General features: G+C 59.3%; 1 protein-coding gene across 16 annotated transcripts in view; it reads left to right on the forward strand.

Annotated features, from left to right (window-relative positions):
• The first annotated feature begins 7,302 nt into the window (after positions 1–7,302).
• Positions 7,303–13,770, forward strand: part of EBF3 (EBF transcription factor 3) — a 107,653-nt gene continuing 101,185 nt past the window's right edge. For all 16 annotated transcript variants that reach the window (XM_087824007.1, XM_087824010.1, XM_087824008.1 and 13 more), the window contains exons 1-6: positions 7,303–7,451; positions 7,565–7,721; positions 8,062–8,125; positions 8,835–8,890; positions 11,883–11,956; positions 13,553–13,621. In XM_087824007.1, coding sequence (XP_087680133.1) covers positions 7,318–7,451; positions 7,565–7,721; positions 8,062–8,125; positions 8,835–8,890; positions 11,883–11,956; positions 13,553–13,621 — 554 coding nt within the window. In that variant the 5' untranslated portion in view covers positions 7,303–7,317. The remainder of the gene's footprint in view (positions 7,452–7,564; positions 7,722–8,061; positions 8,126–8,834; positions 8,891–11,882; positions 11,957–13,552; positions 13,622–13,770) is intronic.

Consider the following 13,770-nt stretch of genomic DNA (forward strand, 5'->3'; position numbering starts at 1 on the left):
AAGTTAAATTAGCAACGGCTTTAAGTGACTCCATTAGTATGGAAAACGTACACACGTTTAACGTGGGAATAGCTTCCTTTTAACGGGACTCATTTTGGACTGTAAATTTAGTAGACCGTCAGATGGGGAAAGAATCACGTCTTGGCTAAATGCGTCGCCAAAGGCGCACCCCCCCCTCCCTTCCCCCCCCCCCCCGCGTGGTCTGCGCCAGGCTTCCCAGGAGAGGCCGTCCCGCCGCGCCCCACCCGGTCCCCCCTCGCGCGGATCACTGAAAAGTTGCGCGAACGTGAGCCAAAGGGAGGAAGGCTTGGCACATTTCTGTCCAAGGGCAGTGCTCTCGCTCCCCTCCCATCGCCTCGTTCCCGAAGCTGAGATAATTCCCCGGGTGAACTGACCAGGCCGGGCCGCTGTCACCCACCGCTCCACTTTTGCTCACGGGAATCGATGGGTGCACACGGTTAAGGTGCGGCTAAGGAGTGGGTGAGGGTCGCGGCAGAAGACGCCAACCCAGCCCCATTCTGCCAGTCCCTACCCCTTGGCTTTCTACCACCCCAGCCCCTTTGCCCCTGTTGGCAAGCCCGGGTTTCAAACCGGAATTCCACCGGCAAACTTTTGCGCTCCTTTAGCTCCCAGGTGGGGGGGGGGTTCAGTTCTGTCATGGGGTCTGCCTCTCCCTCTCCTGTACCTGCAAGGCATCCATCCATCCCTGCCCAGGAAAGAGTTAAGATTGACTGCGAGCTGGAGAGGTCTTGTTGGGATGTAATCTGCATTTTTCAACTACCGCGTAATAAAAAGTGGGAAGTTTTGAGACACCTTTCCTGATTATACCTTTGGCGATACTTTAGGTTTTACATTTAATTTGCATTTTGTTCTTAGTGAATATTGAAGTCTTGAGTGTAGGATTGAATTTTATTAGGACATCTGGACTGACAATATCAAATCAGACACCAGTGTCCCAAAGCATGCTGAAATTTCAGAGTTAATTAGAACGCAGTGTGTTTAATTAAAGCCAATTATAATATTTGAAATTATCTGATCGATCCGTGTGTCTACAGTTTGGGTCTGTTTAGGTGTTGATTGGCGCATTCGGCGCGCTGTTCTATCTAGAAACTACTCTGGGGAAAGTTTGCTTTGTAAACTGGAGGGGGCGGGCCGGCGGGCGGGCGCGGAATCCGCGTCCCGGTGCCTGCTCCGGCGCATCCAGCCCGACTGCCTTGGGGCGCCGCTGAACGCAGCTCGGGAAATCTGGCTCATTGTTAAGTGGCTGCACCTTTTCGGGTCCCAGGGACCCCGCCACGCACCAGCTGTCCTTTCCCAGCTCGGGTGCTTCTCCGAGCTTTTTTACAGAGAGGCAACCTTTAAGGTTGCAGGGTGCGTTGGAAGCAGCCCGGCTCGCTGAAAGCTAGTGTTTGCTTGGGATTCTTGGTCTGGCTGAGGAGCCCCCACGGCTGACTCAGAACAGTGGGGGCAGCCAAAGTGACCAAAGGAACCAGAGAAAAGTTAGGAGACAATAAACTGTTCACTTCCTAATTGCGCGTGTTGCAGCAGCCAAGGTGCGCCCCAGCGTTTTCGGCCCGCTTGGAGCGCTCTGGATTTTCCAGGGAGAGAGGGAGCGAGTTTCGTGTCGCGTCCGCTGCCCCTCACCCGGCCCGCCACTTGGAGCTCGCGCTTCTGGCCAGCAAGGGCGTGGACGCGGCGCTCCCCGCCCGGGCCTTGTTCCCGGAGCTGGGCTCCACCTGACTTTTGCAGATGCACGTGGGCGGCAATTAGGACCTGTAGGAGGGTGGACCGTTCTGCGCGCTCCGGGGGTCACGAGGTCAGAGAGGGCAAGTGCACCGGCGGTGCGGGAGCCGCAGCCCAGCTGTTGCGGCCGGAGAGCCGCGGCGGCCACCTGCCCCAGGGTAGGTAGGAGCCTGGGCTGCTCGGCGGCGCTCTGCTCTCCCCACCCCAGGAGGCGCTGTTTGTCAAACTTGGCCGGCTTGGCAGGAGGCGCCTGCATGTTCTCACTTGGAGAATTGAGCCTTTTGCAGTACTCGGGGGTCGGGCTTCAGGAGCCTTAGTCTTACAGAATGACGGGGGGTGTGTGTGGGGAGGGGCGCGCGCAAAGAACAGGGGTCTGAGACCCTTCAGAGTTCTCTTTTTACCTGAATCCAGCCAGGCCTAGCGGGAGGGGAGAGGAGCCCGTTGTGCGCCCCGTGTGTTCGGGGCGCGGTGCCCAATTACTTGCCTCTCAGAGTAAGCGGGACTCGAGGCCTGGCTTGGGTTCGGTCACCACATACCTCCGGAGGACGCCGTGGCTTCCGTCCCTGCCCAGAGAGGGAGAAGGCACTTTCCCTGGGCCTGAAAAACCCACCCGAACCTGGCCTGCCCACCTCTGTGCGCAACCCAGCAGGTTGGGGTGGCCTAAATGCGGAGCCCCTGCTTGCCCGGCCTCCCTGGTCCATGGGCAGCGTGACCCCGAGACACAAGGCAAGGCCCTGGCGCACTCGGGGGCCCCGTCACTGACCCGCGGTGGGCAGGCTTTGCCATTGGTGGCTGTTCCACGCTCTCCCGAAATTCACGGCACTTTCTAGGTGCGTCCTCACGGGATTTCCCTATTCTGCGGCTCTCCGGGCCCCTACGGCCTCCTTCCCTCCAGGGCCCAAGGTCAGTTCTGCTATCGGTTTTGGGTTCTTTCCTCGGCCTCCGCCTGTGCGTGGCACGGGGCCCCAACCCCAGGCGAGAGCCGGGCTGGAGGCCGGTAGCCCGCGCGGTTGGAGCGTGACCCCGGGGCGCGAGGATGCGGGGGCGGGCTGCGCCTGCAGCTCTGCACTGGCTGCGAGAACGCCAACCGCGGGCCTTAGGCGCATTGGCTCAAACCCATTCCGAGCGCTCTGAGTGGCCTGGCCGCGCAGCCTGGGCCTGAGGCCACCCGCCCTTTGAGGGCGCCGCGCCTGTCTGTGCCCGTGCGCCCCTGATCTCTGGGGGCTCAGCTTTCAGGAACCCCTGGCCTGGGCTTCTCTATGCTGGAAATGCGCTTTATTACTCTCTGGAAGGCTGGTAGGGCGGCCTGCAGGCTCCCCGGGCTCTGCTGCGAGCAAGAAGGGGCGTCCACGGAGTGCCTTGGACGCTGGGCCAGCTCCCGCTCCGCGCCGGGCCTCGCGCCCTGGGAGTCCAACTTGGCTGAAGTTTCTGGGTGGCTCGGAGGCCAAAACCAGCCGGGCTCTCGCTCTCCAGGCCTGGCACCACGCAGCTGTGTTGGACCCGGGACTGGGGAGGTGCGACGAGGAAGTTCAACCTGGCACGCGCTGAACAGCCCCCCCCTCGGGTGGGTAGTGGGTTCGCGCGGAGGGGCTCGGCCAGCGCGGCGGCGGAGGGGGGGGGGGTGTCACTAGCATTGCGCGGCCCGCAGGGAGGCCGGGCTGGACTTGGGTGCGGGCGCTGCACGGCTGTACCACCCGGCCCAGCTTCGGGTGGTGCCGCGGGTAGGCGACCAGGCGCCGCCGGGGCCCTGCGCCCTGCGCCCTGCGCCCTGCGTGCTGCTCCGGGAACAGGACTCCGGGGCCGGCAGGCGCTGTCTCTCTAAGGTCACTGCCTGCTCCGGCACGATGTGGGGAGGACAGCTGGGCACTGGCCATCTGACTGACTCCGGCGTGACATCTGGGAGCCCACTGGTGTGTGGCACGCGAAGCGCTTGATGCCGCTATTTAAATGCAAATGTGAGGGGGCTCATTGAAGCCTCTCCCCGTAAATCCGCACAAAAGGAATACTTCCCACCCTCCGAGGAGGAGGCGGCGGCGGCGCCCGGGCCACCAGTGCAAATCGCGTTGAGCCCGGGCCTGGAGCGGTAGCCGCCGGTCTCGGCCCGCGAGGCTCCCGGCGAAGGTCAGGCCCCCCCGGCCCGGCCGGGCCCCTGGGGGAGCCCTGCGAGCGGGGGCCGGACGCGCAGTCCCGGAGGCCCCGCGCAACTTACAAAGTGTCAGCCTGCCCTCCCCTCCGCCTCCCCTACCTGGGTCCTTGGAGCCCCGGGTTCCCTAAAAAGGGAAAGGGGTGGGGGAAGGGCTCCCGCGGGAGGTGGCGGGGCGCGGGGGGCGCTCCCAGCCTCCCACCGCACTTCCAGGAATTGCCCCGCAGCCCCTCCCCCTGCTGTGCGGCCTGGGTGCTCGGCTCCCTCGCACCTCTTCGCTGCTGCTCCCGCCCCATCAGAGCGAAAATCTGGGGTAGGGTCAGGTGGGGGCCGAGGAGGCTGCGCTCCCAGGCCTCCGGCCGCAGGCCCGCGTGGACACGCAGCCCGGGCGGCCAGTCCTTGTGCTCCCAGCTCGGAGCCAGCAGCGGAGTGACAAAAAAGATAAAGTTGGTGAATGATAAAGACCGTATTTTCCACGCTTTGGGTGCGGGACCAGATGATCTAGAAAATGAGCTGAAATGGATTCAGCCTCTGAGCCTGTTGTGAGAGCAGCTGATTCCCCCATTTCGGGCCAGATGGCTGCTGAACACAGATTTGCATTCATTTTTGCTTAATATCGTCCAAAACAGTGGGGCAGCTGCATTTGTTGTCAAAAAGGTTTAAAACCCCTTTTCTTTCTGGGGCAGGATCGTTACCTTATGTGATGGGCTTATACAACTTTTTCTCCCTCTTTAGTCAACAGTATCAGATTTAGAAGGATTTGTTTCTAAACCTTCTAATTTGGTAATCAGATTTAAATCGCCCTGGCGCGTGTAATCTGAATTAAAGATACTGTAAATGATTTTAAGCACGATACTGTTGGTGAGCGCAAGGAAGGGGGCACGTCCAGCGCGGGCTGGGCGTTTTTAGGAAGTGTGCCACAAAGAAAGCATTGTATTTCTATTTCTAACTTCATCTTTCCCCCCAAAAGGCATTTTGCATATTCTGACAATAACGCCGGCCTGGCCGCTCGCCTCGCGCCTGGCGGGAGCCCCCGAGCAGCTAAGCGCCCAGAGACAAAGCGACTTCCCAGCCCCACCCTCCACCCGCGGCCAACTTTATTTTGCGTGGTCTCTCCAGGAAGAAAGTGTTGCCTCCTATGCTCAGCCTGCTGTGTGGGAGGAAAGCTCCGGGCTGATTAGGAATACAGAAATTTTCTTTTAATTTATCGTGAATAGTTTCCATACACTTTGATTTAAGGTTATTAACATTCTATAGACAGTGGCATCTTTAATATGTGGCGATCGCTTCTAAAGACTAATCTCATTACCCTCAAATAGTCATAAAATATGATTTTATTATACTTACGTATTTAATTAGACGGCCAGCACCGTAATGGATTTTGAGATGGGACCCGAGCAACAGCTTTGATAATTCACTTATCTTTGGCAATAGTCATTAACCCCCAACACCAGCAAAATAGATTGCTTTCAGCACATCTTTTTCCCTCACCCCTTCCAAGAGGCGTGGGGGTCCCCAGATAATGTAAATCGGACTTCGATTTTCCCGATTAATTAAAATATTAACGTACACACACTGCCAATTCATAAAAAAGGCAGCGCTGCCCCACACCCGGGGGAAGAAGCTGCCCCGCTACACACTCGCACCCTGTAACCTGTTTTGGTTTTGTTTGTTTTAATCAAAAGGGCCTGATTTCTCCTGGCAGGGAAGTGACAGGACAGCTCTCGGTGGTCCCCTGGGTCTCCAATCTGTGTCGCGCAGACCTCCTTTGGGCGGGCGCTGCGCTTGGGCTCGAGTCCCTGCCGCGGGAGCCCGGCCGCCGGCCCGCGAGCTGCCCGCGCGCCCCGCTGCCCTCCCGATTCCTCGAAACCAGGTCGGGGAGACGCGCGCCGCGCGCTTACCGGCCCCGCGGCCCCAAGGGCAGGACCGGGGCGCCCGCGGGTCCGCTCCTGGCTTTTAGAGCGGTTGGCGCCGGGCAGGTCTGGGCACTGCACAGGGCGCGCAGCCGGACACCGGGCTCCAGGTCGCCAGAGAGGCCGGGCGCGCTTCCTGTCCGCCCGGAGAGCCCGGAGCCTTCTTTGTTACTCGCCGCGGCTAAGGACTGGCCGGGGGAAGGGGTCTCCCGCGGCCACCGGGAAGGAGGGAGCATCTGGCAGAGCCTGCCTCCGACGTGGGCCCCAGCCCTGCATTCGGCCGTCTCCGCCGAGGCAGCAAACACTGGCGTCCGGGGAGGCCCAGACGTGGGCAGACCGGCCCCCCGGCAGCAGCCTGAGGTCTGCTTGGAAACCAGGCTGAGCTGCGCGCCCCGCCTAGGCGAGGGAGCCCCGCTCCCCGCCGCCCCCCTCGCTGCAGCCCCCGGCCCGTGGCTTGCCCCTCCAGCTCCCTCCCTGCGGCCTGCTGGCCTCTTTTCACTTTTCTCTTTGGGCCGCCCCGAGAGAGCTGTGGCCCCTTGCATTTATTGCATGCATTTGGGCAACTCGGGGCGCCTCGGCAGGTTACCCCTTCCTTTCCACCGTGTTTTGACTGTCTCTCTGATTTTGGGGGAGGAGGTATTGGGGGGCCAAGCGGCCAGCGTGCACTGGTTGTTTCATTTCAAGATTTATCTGGGCGAGTGGTAACTTCCTTGGCGGCGGGTGGGCGCGAGGAGCCGCGGCTCGTGGCTGGGGGCGGCGGCGGCGCTTGGTGGCGCTCGGTGGCGCGCGGCTGCGGCGGGGCTCGCGGGGCTCGCGGGGCTCGGGCCGGCTCGCGGCGCCGTCAGGCAGTCAGTCGGCGAGCGCGGCGGCGGCGAGGGGCGCGGCGAGGGGCGGCCGCTCCCATATATGGCGCAGGCGCCGCCCCCCGACGTCACCCTCTGACAGCGCCGCTCCCGGGGGCTTCGAGTTTTGGCTCCCGGGAAAGGGTCCATTCCTCGGGGAGAGAGGGCTGAGTTTTGTGCGCCTCCGTCCGCTGCGCGCGCCGCTCCAGGCCCCGCCGCGCCCCGCCTGCGCCCGGGACTGCGCCGCGGCACTCACTGCCCCGTTTATTTGTCTTTGGAGCAGGCGGGCCGCGCCAGAAGCGGACGATCCCGCAGTGTCCTGCAGCCGCGGACGCCGCCCGGCTAGGATGACACCACGTTGAGCGCGCCTGCAAACAACAACAACAACAGCCCGCGCCGCAGCCGCGCGCCCCGCTTCTCCCGCTTCTCCGGAGCGCCGCGCCGCCGCCCGTGTCGCCGCCGCTGCAGCCGCCCCCGCGCCCCCCGGCCGTCCGGAGCGCCCGGCCGCCGGTGTATGTCGTGCCTGCCCGGGACGGGCTGAAGCCGGCGGCGGGCCGGACCGCAGGCGCCGAGCAGGGCGAGCGCGGCCAGGGCAGCCGCCTGCCGCCGAGCCCCGAGCGCCGCTGCTCGCGGAAGCGCTTTCGGCCGGGAGCCGCGGCCGCCGCCAGCAGTTTTCATGTTTGGGATTCAGGAGAATATTCCGCGCGGGGGGACGACCATGAAGGAGGAGCCGCTGGGCAGCGGCATGAACCCGGTGCGCTCGTGGATGCACACGGCGGGGGTGGTGGACGCCAACACGGCTGCCCAGAGGTACGTACCGGCCGGCCCCGCGCGCCCCGGCCCGCGCGCCCCGGCCCCGCCGGGTCCCCGCCGCCGGCCGGCGCCGCGCCGCTCACCGGGCCGCTGTCTCTTTCCTCCCGCAGCGGCGTGGGGCTGGCGCGGGCGCACTTCGAGAAGCAGCCGCCCTCCAACCTCCGGAAATCCAATTTCTTCCACTTCGTGCTGGCGCTCTACGACAGGCAGGGGCAGCCGGTGGAGATCGAAAGGACCGCTTTTGTGGACTTTGTGGAGAAAGAGAAAGTAAGTGCGAGCACACGATCACACCCTCCATCTTCCTAGGAGTGGGAGGCAGGCGGTGCCCCGAACCCGGTGGCCCGGGGAGCCCCCCTCGGCCGGGCGCCCCCGCCGCCACGTGCGCGCGCGGACCGCCGAGGGCTGGGCGACTCCTCTGCGCCCCCGGACCCTGCGGGGCCAGGAGGGCGCCGGGCTGCCAGCAGGACAGTGACATCACCGCGCCGCTCCGAGCTGGGAACCCTGCCCTGCGCCAGGGCGCCGGGCCTCGGCCGCGCAGGGGGACCGCGCGCGGCGGCCGCGCCCGACGCCGACCCCGCTAAATGCAATTATTTATCGTTCCTTTCAGGAGCCCAACAACGAGAAAACCAACAACGGCATTCACTATAAACTCCAGCTGTTGTACAGCAATGGTAAGTGGCCCCTGCCCAGCTCGCTCCCCTCGCCCCCGAGACGCTTAAAGGACATAAAGATCTTGAGATTAACATGACATGGATGTAAACACGAAATCTTCTCATGGCATAGAAGGGAAACAAAACATAAACGGTCAATAAGTCGATGGCACTTCACATGATTAACCGGCGGGGCCCGAAGTAGAAAGTAAAAAGCAGATCGATAGGCGCTCCAGCCGAACATCCCTTCTAAGGGACTCTTTGCAATTTTGCAAATTAATGTTAATGATTGAGACGGGGTGTGGGTGGGAGGGGGGGCAGCTCCACTAACCGGGCATAACTTCCTTCCTGGGCTCGAGATTCTTAAAAAAATCCTCGAGAGACATTAGAAAGAGTTCAGACTCTGTTTCCACCCCTTGCTTTCTGTTTTCTAAAAATAAATGACCCCATGGACCCACCGGTAGGTATGGCAGCCAGGCCTGCTCTCGGCCCAGCACATTTCTCGCATCTTTGCAGGCCAACCCCGGGAGTCCCAAGGTTCTTAATTAAGGAGAGAAAAAGAAAAATAGCGAGGAGCGGCCGGGGTGTTTCCTTTCTGGTGTTAGAAAGGCCGAGCCTAAGTTTTGCTGCATCACGGCTGCAGTCCCCGAGCCCCGGGCTTCCTGTGCCGGGTGCCCTTGCTCAAGTCCCGATGAGAACGTGTCCCTGGTTTTGTTTTGTTTTGTTTCAGGCGTCAGGACAGAGCAGGATCTGTACGTTCGCCTCATAGATTCGATGACCAAACAGGTGAGAAGTTTCAGCTTCTGCACGAGTTTGCACTGCTCAGTTGGGGCTGCCCTGGGGTTGGGGGACTAGAGGGACTGAGGAATGGATCTCGCGGTTCTGTTTTTCCCTCGGTTTTCCTTGACATGCTAATGAGAATCCCATACTTATCGGAATAAATGAAGCAATTGGTAAAATAGTTTATGTTGTCATTAGAACAGGACAGATATGCTGTATTAAATGGCTTGTGAGTGGATTCAAATTCTCTCTTAATTAATTATGGTAATTAATATTTGACAGAAAAATTTCAAGATGCTCCCTTCCGTGTATTTTTGAACGTTTTGTGCGTGTTTTTCTCTCTCTCCTTGGAATCATTTCATCGATTCCCGCCCCCCCCATAACAATGGCAACTAACTCTTTTCCAAACCCCAGGGAGTGGGACGTGATTGGTTCATTTTTTTCCCTCCTTTCCAGTATGACGGTCTAGTAACAGGAGACGTTTATTTGGATTTAAAAGTTAAATGTGTTGGGGTGAAAAGTCACCGTGTTCTCCTCTAGTCCATCTTCACCTCTGGGCCCCCCATCTCCATAATTCAAACTGCGAGCTCCAGGGGTCACCCAAACCCGCCCATTGCTCTGAGAGCAGCTCTGGCTCCCTCTCCCACCCTCTGTCATACCTTGTAAATAACATAATTACAAGCAGTTCCTTTATTAAATTATTTAACCTGTCCCGGTCAACTTTTCCGAGGATAACTGTTGGCTCTCAGTGATGCCGTTGAGCGCAGAAAAGAGCTTCCTTGCTCTCTGACATTGTGCAGGGGTTTTGTGCTGGGTGGTAGGTTGTCCAGTTGTTTTAAAGATGCCTCCCCCCCATCCCATTTTCTTAAAAATTGAGGGCTGGGGGAGGGGCAGGTCCAATGTGTAAATTAAATCCACTTGGCACAGATCGATTTAAAAGAGAGTGGAAAGTGGAGTGTTCGTTTCTGGTGCGAACTTTGAGTGCGAGCCAGCGAGGGAGAGCTCCTTCCTCCAGCTCCTTCCCGGCGCCTGCTGCGGCCCGGCCCGCCCGCCTCGCACTCTGCACGGCAATTACTTTTCTGATTTTGCCTCCCCCTTAGAAAGTTTGTCCTTACCCAGACAGCCAGCGTGTTAGATTTTTAACGGCAGCGGTTAAAACAGCGCGGTTGTCTCTCCGAGTAAAACAGATCTGACAGGTAAACTGCGCTTCCCTCTGACAAAGACAGGCGGTGTGCCCTTCGGTAATTATTTCCCTCGGATTCAGAGAAGCCCCTGGAAATCAGGTTGCTCGTTGACAGGGCGCTTTTATTTCTTTGTATGTTAAGGGCTGATGTTTTGGGAAAACACTGCGGTCTAATGAAGCGGTGGATGCAGGCGCGCCTCAGCCCTGTTGTTGCACAGAGGAGAGGAGGGCTCCTTTCAAGTACACTTGATTGTTCATTTAGCCGCGGACCTTTGCCGTATAAACAGGGCTGAAAAATAAAGGCATTTAATCTCCTCTCACTGACGGGGATGGGGGGGGGGGGAAGAAAGGAAAGAAATAGCCCAGTAACTGATCAAAGAGTCAATGGCGCTGAACCGACAGTTTATGGATTTCTGTTTGTGCTACAAAATAAAAAATAAATCATATCTAAATACGGGCTCCATCGGAGGACCAGCCGCGCGCTCCGAAGGGCCGCGCCCGGCGCGCGCTGCAGGGACGCCGCGGTCCGGAGCGGGTCGGGAAGGCTGGGCGGCCGGGCGCCCGGGGGCCCTGCCCTGTTCCCACGGGGAAGCCCGGGTTTCCTCGGGAAGGGGCTTTGTCCGCCTGGAAGTGGAGGGGGGTGTCAGAAGTGCCCGAGGAGGTGGGAAGTAATTTCCAGATAATTGGGGGGGGGGGTGGGGGTGGCGGGAACTGGAGAGGGGACTCCCCTCCCCCTTCCGTGGAATTTTCTGCCGGGAACTTGCGGCTTCTGGCCCCCGCCCCCTGCCCCTCCTCCGGTGGCCTTTTACCCCCCTCTTTTCTCCCCCCCTTTTTTTTTCTTTTTTTTTTTTTTCTTTGCGCGGCTGGCGCGGGCGGCCCGGCTCGGGTTCCCGGCGGGCGGAGCGGGTGGGCGCCGTGGCGAGGGCGCCGTGGCGAGCGCACCTAGGGCTGCGCACCATCTGGCTGAGCCTCTGCTCAAAACCTACCCGAGCGTGTGCGCAGACACTGCCTTTTTACCCGAGAAAAATCATTGTTAGCAGTTTCAAAATAAACACCAGATTGGCCATTAGCACTTTCTTTCCAAATATCCAGCGAGGAGCACGTGGCCGCGCGGGGCCGGGCGCCCGGGGCCGGAGGAGCGCTCCCGCCGCGCGCCCGCCAGGCCCGGGCCCCGCGCGGCCGCGCCAAGTCGCTGCCTCCCGGCCCCAGGGCGCCCCGCGAGCGGAGCCCGGCGGACCGGCTGGCAGGGCGACCGGCCGGCTGGTGGCCCACCCCTGGCAGCTGGGCTTGAACTCCGGGAGCGGCCGGGCTCCCTCCTTGCCCGAGCCCGGGGAGCGCACAGGGAGAGCTGGGCCCTGGGCTCCGGGAAACTACTGTGCCAGCCCAGCTCTTGCCCCCGTCTTCAGTCACAGCGTGTCCTCAGCGGCCTCTTGGAACTCGCAGATTTGAACTCTGTGTAGACAATGGCCCGAGGAGGCAGCCCCGTGGCGGTGCCGGGAGCCCAGGCGCTGGGAACCCGGTGTGCCTGGGTCGATGCCAACCTGCCCTGGCTCCCTGCACCCTGGCCTTGCCCCGGCCCAAGCGACCGGCGTCCTCTCCAGTCAAAGGCCCGTGCAGGCCCGGAGGGCTCCCGGCAGAGGAGGCCGCCTTGGCCTAGCCTCACTCCGGGTGACCCGCCAGGAGGGTGGCCTGGGTGGGCCACGCTGCCTCCCCTGCCCGCTGTGCACCTGCCGCCCACCCGGCCTGGAGGCCAGGGGCGAGGGGGCGCCCAAGCAGGGGCGCCCAGTAACCCTGCTTCTGCATGTCCCCGTGCAGGCCATCGTCTATGAGGGCCAGGACAAGAACCCGGAGATGTGCCGCGTGCTGCTGACCCACGAGATCATGTGCAGGTGAGCGGCGGGCAGGCGGGTGGCCGGCGGGCGGGCGGGCAGGCGGGCGGCCTCGGCGCCAGCTGCGGCCACAAAGGCTGGGGTTCGCGGTGGGGTGCGATCCCAATGGAATCGGCCTCCCGCGAGCCACAGCCCGGGCGCCGGGCTCACTCCCCCCATGAGGACGGTCCCGCAGCCAGCTGCTCAGCAGAGCCGATTAATATGTTTGCCGTGTGGCTGCCGTGTCAAAAATGAAAACGGGCCCTGGATGATGCCTGTGTCCTCGGTCCGGGTACCGAGGATTCAGGGATCACCCCCCGCCACTCGACTACTTCCTTCTGCAGCTCTGGCACCCTGAGCTGTAGAGCGGCTGTTACTGATAAAAGGAAACTCTTCTGCACCGATTACGGAGCTGAGGGTGTGAGAATTGGACTGCGAGTCTGTCAGTTAACCTCTTCCCGAGCAGCCAGGCATCCTTCCTACGGTTGTTAGAGAGTGCGCGCTTTCCTTGAGCTCTCTGTCAGAAGAGCAATTTCCCACCTGTTTTTTTTTCTAACGACCACAAGAGTTTCACCCCTACATGGCAAATAAAAATGCATCATTGACTTTGCATGTGCGGCATGTGAAATATCGCGGCGAGGAGTTAGGAGGACCTGCTTTGCAGGCGACAGTGGCGGGCGGCTGACTCTGCGGGGCAGGCTCTGCCTGGCTACGACGCCGGCTGCCTAAATGCCATTTCTGAGCAGACATATTGTTACAGCTCTAATATACAAAAGCTGACTTTTTCTCATATCAGGTAATAAATATAAATTACAACCAATAAAGTGGAATTTCTTTATTATCCACTTCTGCATGTACTGCAATTAACATAGAAAGCGCACAGATGTGATTTAAGCTCTAAGTGGAAGACTGTAGACTTTCTTTAATCACTTTAGCTGTCAGCTTTAAAAGGCTTTATATACTTTGCCTACCATATGGTGTTAATTTAGCTAATTTAGACATGTAACCATTATACAAGTATGCTTTTTTAAAATGCAAGAAGCATAACATTTTTGTTTCATTTCTGCTTTAATTAAAGTTTCAATAACAGAGTTAAGGTGGGCTTAAAGAAGGAACAATAGAAGTTTCTGATAGATTGATGCGTGCTTTTGTGCTTATAATTAATAAATGCCCAAAAGAAATATTGGTTGAAGGTGGCATCTTGCATCTTTTCCAGAAATAACAGCTTGACAATTAGAGGTAAACAAAAGCTGAAGCTGTGAAAAGTTATTCCCAGGCCTCCTGCCTCCCCTTCTCCTCAGTTCACTGCAAAGACAAACACCGACAACATGTTTTCCATATTCTGGCATCACAGTTTAGATGGTAGCTCTGCTACCCTCCTCCTAGGAACAGATACGTTCAACCCTGCTCCTTCCGGCAGAAAGTTACACCCTAAGTTTAGCCGCAGAGCACGTGAACTCACTGGGTTTAAATTTGCCAAACTGCCTTGGTAGGATAACTTATTTTGTTGACTCCAGCTGCTTTACTGTCAGACTTAAAAAAAAAAAAAAAAAATTACAAGTCCGGCACAGAAAGATGAACTGCATATTAAAACCACTGTTTACAATTACTCCACAGCCGGTGCTGTGACAAGAAAAGTTGTGGCAATAGAAACGAGACACCCTCAGACCCTGTAATCATTGACAGGTAAGGAGGACTTCTTTATTTTTTTAATGCAAAACCGCAGCACCAGCCAAAGCCTTTGCCTTGCTGGGTTTCCAGTGGCTGCCTGTCTCAGGCTGGGGCTGGGCTCCTGCGCGTTGCAGCATTTGTTGTCCGCCTGCGTTATCGCGCAC

This window comes from Miniopterus natalensis, chromosome 14 (assembly GCF_054644295.1).
Source record: "Miniopterus natalensis isolate mMinNat1 chromosome 14, mMinNat1.hap1, whole genome shotgun sequence".
Lineage (NCBI taxonomy): Eukaryota > Metazoa > Chordata > Mammalia > Chiroptera > Miniopteridae > Miniopterus > Miniopterus natalensis.